Source organism: Bison bison, unplaced genomic scaffold (genome assembly GCF_000754665.1).
Source record: "Bison bison bison isolate TAMUID 2011002044 unplaced genomic scaffold, Bison_UMD1.0 scf7180017864041, whole genome shotgun sequence".
Lineage (NCBI taxonomy): Eukaryota > Metazoa > Chordata > Mammalia > Artiodactyla > Bovidae > Bison > Bison bison.
The window spans coordinates 4,805,003-4,813,678 of record NW_011494613.1 but is presented as its reverse complement, the minus strand read 5'-3'; the positions used below and the strand labels follow the sequence as shown (position 1 = coordinate 4,813,678).

General features: G+C 36.1%; 1 protein-coding gene across 1 annotated transcript in view; it reads left to right on the top strand.

Annotated features, from left to right (window-relative positions):
* Window positions 1-8,676, top strand: part of SEC23A (Sec23 homolog A (S. cerevisiae)) — a 62,881-nt gene that overhangs the window by 13,876 nt on the left and 40,329 nt on the right. The window contains exons 8-9 of the mRNA XM_010835327.1: window positions 2,906-3,064; window positions 4,469-4,584. Of these exons, the coding sequence (XP_010833629.1) occupies window positions 2,906-3,064; window positions 4,469-4,584 (275 nt within the window). The remainder of the gene's footprint in view (window positions 1-2,905; window positions 3,065-4,468; window positions 4,585-8,676) is intronic.

Sequence of the window (8,676 nt, the reverse complement as noted above, 5' to 3'; positions counted from 1 at the left end):
AGAAAACTAAGATCATGGCATCTAGTCCCATCACTTCATGGCAAATAGATGGGGAAACAATGGAAACAGACTTTATTTTTTGGGGCTCCAAGATCACTGCAGATGGTGACTGCAGCCATGAAATTAAAATACACTTGCTCCTTGGAAGAAAAGCTATGCCCAGCCTAGACAGCAGAGTAAAAACCAGAGACATTACTTTGCCAACAAAGGTCCATCTAGTCAAAGCTATGGTTTTTCCAGTAGTCATGTATGGATGTGAGAGTTGGACTAAAAAGAAAGCTGAGTGCCAAAGAACTGATGCTTTTGAACTGTGGTGTTGGAGAAGATTCTTGAGAGTCCCTTGGACTGTAAGAAGATCCAGCCAGTCCATCCTAAAGGAAATCAGTCCTGAATATTCATTGGAAGGACTGATGCTGAAGCTGAAGCTCCCATACTTTGGCCACCTGATGTGAAGAAGTGACTCATTGGAAAAGACCCTGATGCTGGGAAAAATTGAAGGCAGGAGACAGAGGATGGATGGTTGGATGGCATCACTGACTTGATGGACATGTTTGAGCAAGCTCCAGGAGTTGGTGATGGACAGGGAATCTGGCATACTGCAGCCCATGGGGTCGCAAAGAGATGGACACAACTGAGTGACTGAACTGATGGTTCATGTGCTCACTGTTACTAGAATGTCATTGCTTTTATGTCCTAGTGAATAGAGCTAAGAAGCAGATATGTATAAGAAGAAGATAAGTATGTATGTTTCCCTTTCTCTCTATAGCTATATATTTATATATATACACATACCCGTATAATTAAGTGTATGTGTGCATATATTTACACGCATATCTACATTCCCCTGCAAACATCTATGTCTATCTCTATTACAACCATAAACACTATATATATTAGAAACCAAGATTTCTTTCAAATATATCTAATTCCAATTTAGTACCACAGGATTTATTCTGTCCTTCCCACTTTGCATATTTGTAATTCCTTTGACCGTGAGAAGCTGGCTGTGACTATTTAAAATATATTTACTTATTTGCTCAGTCTTAGAATACAGATAGACTAGTTTTAGAATTTTTAGCTCAGATCTCTGTGAAAAAGCCTAGGAGTTAGGGCTCAATGTTTATTTAACATTCTGAGGATATATGAGACAAAATACACTATACTCAAAAGTGAACTGGGTTAGTTATCCCCACCCTCCCCCCACTTCATGTGGTTATGTTTTTGATTTGTTGCACATTCTGTACATTTCTTTTTAAAAAATCCCATTCCTCTTTTGCGTGTGTGTGTATGTATAGTGAAACGTTAACATGCCTCCAAATCAAAGTTGTACAAAACTATATGTTGAGAGTAGTGTCAGTCCCTTTGTTGTATGAAATTTGTCTTCTAGTAAATTTCTTAAGAAGACGTAAGGGTCCAGAATTTCATAAACTGTCTAATGTTTGAACACTTCTTCTGTGGCTTTTTTATAGTTGAAGGATAACTTGGCAGGATATAAAAAGCCTTGCTTCTCACTTTCTTTCTGGTAGTTTTTGAAAATGATGCTCCATTGTTTTCTTGCTTTGATGATTTTGAGAAGACTGATGCCAGTCTAATTCTCTTGCCCATGTAAATTATTTGATCATTTTGCTTGGAGGTCTTGAGGAATTTATCTTTATTATCTTAATAGCGTTATTAGAATGTCTTGTGGGTAAATATTCTCTAGTTTCTGGTGATCCTTTTTTATATGTGTATTCAAATCTTTTGTTTCTATAAAGTTTTCTTGTATCATAGTTTTAAGTATTAGTTTTTTAACTGTTTTATCTTCTTTAAGAACTTCAATTACACATAAATTGGATCTTTGCCTGTTTTCCATTTCAGCCACTTTGTCTCTGCTCTCTTATTCTTTTCTTTGTTTTTATGCTCTTGGGTATTTTCTTGCTTTTCTTCAGTTTCCTTTAAGTTTTCATTTGAGTCTGGCAGTTGTTCTGTGCTGGTTGCTAGCTCCCTTCTTTCTTCCCTCTACTTTTCCCCAAACTGCCCTTGCTCTGTGTGAAGGTTTGCATGGGAGATAGCTCACTGGGACTTAGTGTTTATTTTTTTCCTTATAAGTAATTCAAAGTTTAAATGTTTTTTGTGTTCTAGTTATGAAGATGTGCGGTTTGTATACTTTTATTTGTTCTTCTTTACTGATGTTTCAGCTTTACATGATTGCTATTACATCAGCAAGATGATACCCAGGATGAAAAGAGTATTTTTATTTATTAACCTAATTTAAGAAAGTCATAGAAGTAATAAGTATACCTAATAAAAACATTCCAACAATATATAAGGATATATGAAAATGAAAATTAAAAGGCAGTTTTCCTCGCTCTTCCCTAGATTTGTTAAGTATGTGATTTTTAAAATTATTATTAAAGTTTATATCACTTACATTCTTTTCTGCACTCGATCTTAGCCAAAAGCCCGAGAAGTGATATATTCTTTTCTGAATGTAATGAATAAGTAGCTTGAAAATGCACTCTGTATTTCTTTTTAAATAACTGCTTATAGAAATTAAAAATAAAAGCATTTTGAATATGATATTATTTATTTGTGGAACAAATAGAGTGCCCTATTTTCTTCTTCTTTCCCTACTCCTTCCTGTCTGTACTAGTTAAGCAGGAGGAACAACCTTGCTTATAGGGATCAGGTTTATAGATAATTTTAAAATTAGGAAAAAAAAATAAAATTAGGAAAACATGGCTATTAGAATAGAATTTCAAAAGAAAGATATATCTTGTGTTTAAATTTTGTTAAACATTTGATTGTTCTTGAAATATGTGTGCTTTCCTGTTGTTTAGAAAGAATATATCAAAATTCACTATCAGAAATGTGTATCCATTTGTTTCCCTTTAAACTCTTCTCATGGGTTACTTTTCCCTAATAGTGTACTTTTCCCAACACTGGTGCTCGTATCATGATGTTCATTGGTGGTCCAGCCACTCAGGGGCCTGGAATGGTGGTTGGAGATGAATTGAAGACACCCATAAGATCATGGCATGACATTGAAAAAGACAATGCCAAATATGTCAAAAAGGGAACTAAGGTAAGTTTGATTTTTAAGTCTTTTTGCCTTATTAGAAAAATTCATTTGGTGAAGAAGGAGGAATATAATTACTTGATGATAAATCTGATATTGTGATGATCCTATAGCTGCCATTCAGAATTAGAGAAATAGTCTTTTTTTCCTTGATAACTTAGGGTATTTTTTTTCTGGTTTTAAATATTTAGAAACTTAATTTTGTTGTTTAGTTGCTCAGTTGTGTCCGACTCTTTGCGACCCCATGGACTGCAGCATGCCAGGCCGCCCTGTCTATTACCAGCTCCTGGAGTTTACTCCAACTCATGTCCATTGAGTCAGTGATGCCATCTGACCATCTCATCCTCTGTTGTCCCCTTCTCCTCCTGTCTTCAATCTTTCCCAGCATCAGGGTCTTTTCTAATGAGTCAGATCTTAGCATCAGGTGGCCGAAGTATTAAAAACTTTAAAAATTTAATATTTTTAAATTAAATTTAATTTCAATATTAACTTTTTAATTAAAAACTTAATAGTGGACACCAGTAGGTGTCTCTTTAAAAATTAATCCTGGGAGAAAACCTGTGTGTCTTTTTAATATTCACGTTAAAGAATGTCTTTCCCATAAGGAAGAATTTCTTAAATTTTCCTATTTCTCATTTCCAAGAGGCTGTCCTTTAGATGTGAATATTATTCGTAATTTGAATAGTCCATCATTTTCTCAAGAGTTGTTCTCTGTTCATGAAACTTCAGTTTTACCTGGGTTTGTGTCAGTACATTTTTGCTACTTTTGATTCTTGACACCCTTGTATTGGTTCTGCTTGTTAATTCCCAACCAACACCCTTTTAAAAAAATTCTCTAAAGTTTACAATTTTAGTTTAGTTGTGCTGTATTGTCTCATTTTTTTTTTTTTTGGTAGTCATTATTCAATTTTTAGTGTGTAGTTAATAACAGATAATTTTTGTTACTATTAATGGATACTATTTTCCTGACACCTAATTTCCCTTTTGAGCTTGGAATATTTCTTAGAGCTATAAAAAAAGTTTTGTATTTGTTTATCTTAACGATTTTGTTATTGTCTCTCTATTTTTGATGTTACTTGGGTATAGATTTAGCCAAGAAAAAGTTCTGTGTTGATTCTTCTATTATTTTTATGTATGAAGAGCAAGATGTTCCCTATGCTTTTCTTCAAGGTTAACTTGATTGAGGAGTTTAAAAAGAATTAAAGAATGTGAAAGTGCCAGACTTACTAGAATTTATTTATTGTATTATTTTATGAGACATTATAGAAAATTAAATTAGGACAAATCCCATTTACATTATTATGGACTCTGAACATTTCTTATATCATCTTGATCTATTGATGGTGAAAGAGTTATAGGATGATGAAGTTTGTACGTTACTTTGATTTGGTCTTGAAAATTCTGTTGTAGCATTTTGAAGCATTGGCTAATCGTGCTGCTACCACTGGTCATGTTATCGATATCTATGCATGTGCATTAGATCAGACAGGTCTCCTGGAGATGAAGTGCTGTCCTAACCTTACCGGGTATGTATTCACATTTTTATAAGTTTTGCAATTATAAACTAATAATGAGAGTTTACAAGTATAAACCAATGACAATTTTGGAAAAAGTAACCGAGTCATCATCCTGCCACTCTAGGGCAACAGCTGTTAAGTTTCTTATACTCCTTTCAGTGATGCTCACTAAATTTTTTGTAAAATACAGTTAAAAAGGCACAAGTTCTGTTTGAAAAGCTCATCTTGATACTCTTAACTCATTGTATTTTATTACTTTAGTGGCTTTTGTGAATTTTAATTAACATACCATAAAATTTACCCATTTAAAGCATATAATTTATTTTACTTTCTTTTGGCTGTGCTGCATGGTATGTGGCATGTGGGATCTTAGTTCCCCTACCAGGGATTAAACCAGTGCCCTCTGCATTGGGAGCACAGAGTCTTAACCACTGGACAGCCATGGAAGTCCTTAAAGGATATAATTTATTTTTTTAGTATATTCTAACTATCACCATAATTTAATTTAGGACATTTACAGTATCCCAGCAAGAAACTCTGTACCCATTAGCAGTCACTCTCTATTTCTCCTTCCTTCCCCTCCCCTTTCAGCCTAGACAACCACAAAACTACTTTCTCTTTCTATAGATTTGCCTATTCTTGATATTAGGGGGAAGCCATTTTGTCCTTCACCATTAAGAATAACGTTAGCTGTGGGTTTTTGCAGATGCTTTTATCAGGTTGAATATGTTCTTATCCCTGGTTTGTTGGATTTTACTTTGAGTGAGATGGGAAGTCATTAGTGAGTTTTCGGGAGAGGAGTGATATAATTTGAATAAATGTTTTAAAAGGGTCATTGATTTCAGTTGTCTTCAGCGGTGAGATACAGGAATAGCAAGTGGTGGAATCACAGGTGGTGAGACATGGTTGGATTTTGGATATATTTAGAAGGTAGAAGATTTGCTGATAGGTTGGATCTGGGGTTTGAGAAACGCAAATGAGTCTAGAAGGATTGTGCTGTTCTTTATTGAAATGGGTACAACTGGGAGGAAGAACAGTTGGGGAGAAGATTAGGAGTTCAGTTCCGAACGTGTTTGGTTTAATATGCCAGTAGACATCCGTTGGAGGAGTTGAGTAGGCAGTTGGTTATTAGAACCTGGAAGGCAGAAGATAGGTCTGGATTTATATCTGTAGATATAAATGTGGGAGTTGCCAGAATATTACAGGTTTTTTTAAAGTAGTAAAAGTGGATGAGATTATAAGATTATGTAATTTATCACTAGGAAGGTCATTGGTGACTTTCCTAAGAGCATTGAAAGTTGACTTAGAATGAATAAGAAAAGGAACAGGAGAGGGGATTGGGAGCAGCTGGTATAGACCAGAACTTCTCAGACTTCCTTTTCACATTTACATGTCAGCTGGATATCTTGGTAAAATGCAGATTCTGGGTTTAGTATGCATAGGATGGGACTTGAAATTCTGCTTTTCAAACAAGACCCTTGATGATGCTAATGTTGATGGATCAAGGGCCACACTGACTAGGAAGGGTATAGACAGCTCTTGCATAAAAGTTTGTTGTAAAAGGGAACAGATAATAGGGTGCAGTATATGTTGCCATTAATTTAGGATGCTTAACTAGGTTTAGTGATAACGTAGATCATTATAGATGGTATGTTTACAAAAATGGAAAATCTGAAAGAATGTACATGCTGACTATAAAATTAGTATGTTAGGTTGTCAAGACTTCTAAATCAGGGTCAGTGTACAAGCTTCAATTATATTTTTGTATACCAGTAACAAATACAGTGGGAGAAGGCAATGGTACCCCACTCCAGTACTGTTGTCTGGAAAATCCCATGGATGGAGGAGCCTGGTAGGCTGCAGTCCATGGAGTCACTAAGAGTCAGACACGACTGAGCAACTTCACTTTCACTTTCCACTTTCATGCATTGGAGAAGGAAATGGCAACCCACTCCAGTGTTCTTGCCTGGAGAATCCCATGGATGGAGAAGCCTGGTGGGCTTCAGTCCATGGGGTCGCACAGAGTCGGACACAATTGAAGCGACTTAGCAGCAGCAGCAGCAACAAATACAGTAGACCCTTGAACACCATGAATTTGAACTGCACAGGTCCACTTATATGTGGGTATTTTTTCAGTAAATATACACTGAATTACTACACCATCCTTAGTTGGTTGAATCTGGGGATATGGAACTGTGGATACAAAGGGGTAACTAAAAAGTTTTACATAGATTTTTGACTGAGCATAAGGGTCTGTGTCCCAACTCTGGGTTGTTCAAGAGTCAACAATAAAGAGCAAACAAAATTTAACAACATACAATCTATAATAGCATCAGAGATGACATAAATAAGGACTTCAGCAGTATCAAAAATAAAATTATTGTTGAGTACTTCTCTGGTAGTTCAGTGGCTAAGACTCCATACTCCCAGTGTAGGAGGTCTGGTTTCAGTCCCTGGTCCAGGAACCAGATCCCGTATGCCTCAATGAAGACCTGGCACAGTCAAATACATAAATAAATACAATCTTATTAAAAAAATTACCATTGATTAATTATACCACAGCAGTTTTATTCTTTTGCCTAATTTAATTTTTGATTGTTTTTATTATTTAAAAACTATACAAAATGTTTATAAATGTTTATATTCATGTTGTTTATGAGTATATGTGTCCTCTTCTAATTTTTTACTAAAATTTTTTTTTAATCCCCCATTTAACGGGGGGTTAAATGTAAACAGAAATTTTACATGCCTTCCCCTACTTTGGGCTTCCTTGGTGGCTCAGAGGGTAAAGCATCTGCCTGCAATGCAGGAGACTGGGGTTCGATCCCTTGGTTGGGAAGATCCCTTGGAGAAGGAAATGGCAACCCACTCCGGTATTCTTGCCTGGAGAATCCCACGGACAGAGGAGCCTGGTGGGCTACAGTCCAGGGGTCACAAAGAGTCGGACATGACTGAGCGACTTCACTTTCCCCTACTTTGCATTTTTTCCTACTTTACATTTTTTACTCACATCCTGGAAATATCTTGAACAATTTGAGGATTAGGGGAACTGACCCTTTGCATAATGGAAAGTCTGAATATAATTTATAGCTGGCCTCCATATCTGTGGTTCTTCCATATTTGCAGTTCTACATTCTCAGATTCAACCATAGTGAATAGTATGGTTCTGTGTATTTACTACTGAAAAAAAAACCACACGTGTAAGTGAACCCATGCAGTTCAAAACCTGTGTTGTTCAAAGATCAATTGTATATTACTCTACTGTGTGGATGTACTGTATTTTATTCAGCTATTCAGAACTGTATTTATTCAGTTCAACAGATGATCATCTGGATTATTTCCAATCTTTTATTGCTGTAAAAAATACTTAAGTGAATAGACTTGTGCCTATATTTTGCTTTTTGTTTTTGTTTGCCCAGTGATCTTTGGGATGGATTCCTAACAGTATGTTTGCTGGATTAAGGAGAAAATACATATTTAATTTTGTTATATATTGTCACATTCCCTTGAGTTGGGGTTGCACCATTTTCCATTCCCATCAGCAGTTATGAAAGTGCCTACTTTTCCCACAGTCTCCTCAACAGGATACATTGTCAGGCTGCTTTGCTGATTTATTAGGGTGGAAATGGCATCTTGGATAGTTTCTATTTGACAATTAATGTTTTTTTTAAAACTTAAATTTATAGAAGTACATGGTTATGGAAAAAAATTAACAGTATGTAAGTGCATAAAGTGAAAATGCTCCCAAAGTATCCCTGTATTCTCATTCACTGGGTGTAACACTTAACAGCTTAATGTGGCACACAGAGACCAACACATGCATATACACATACACGTGTAGATGTTCTGTTTGTAAAAATGAGAATGCGTGCCATTAACTCAGCTGTCTGCACTAGCAGGAAGAACTGGGTAATGGGTGGGAGAGACACACATGTTCAGTTCGATTCAGTCGCTCAGTCGTGTCCGACTCTTTGCGACCCCATGAATTGCAGCACGCCAGGCCTCCCTGTCCATCACCAACTCCCAGAGTCCACCCAAACTCATGTCCATTGAGTCGGTGATGCCATCCACCCATCTCATCCTCTATCATCCCCTTCTCCT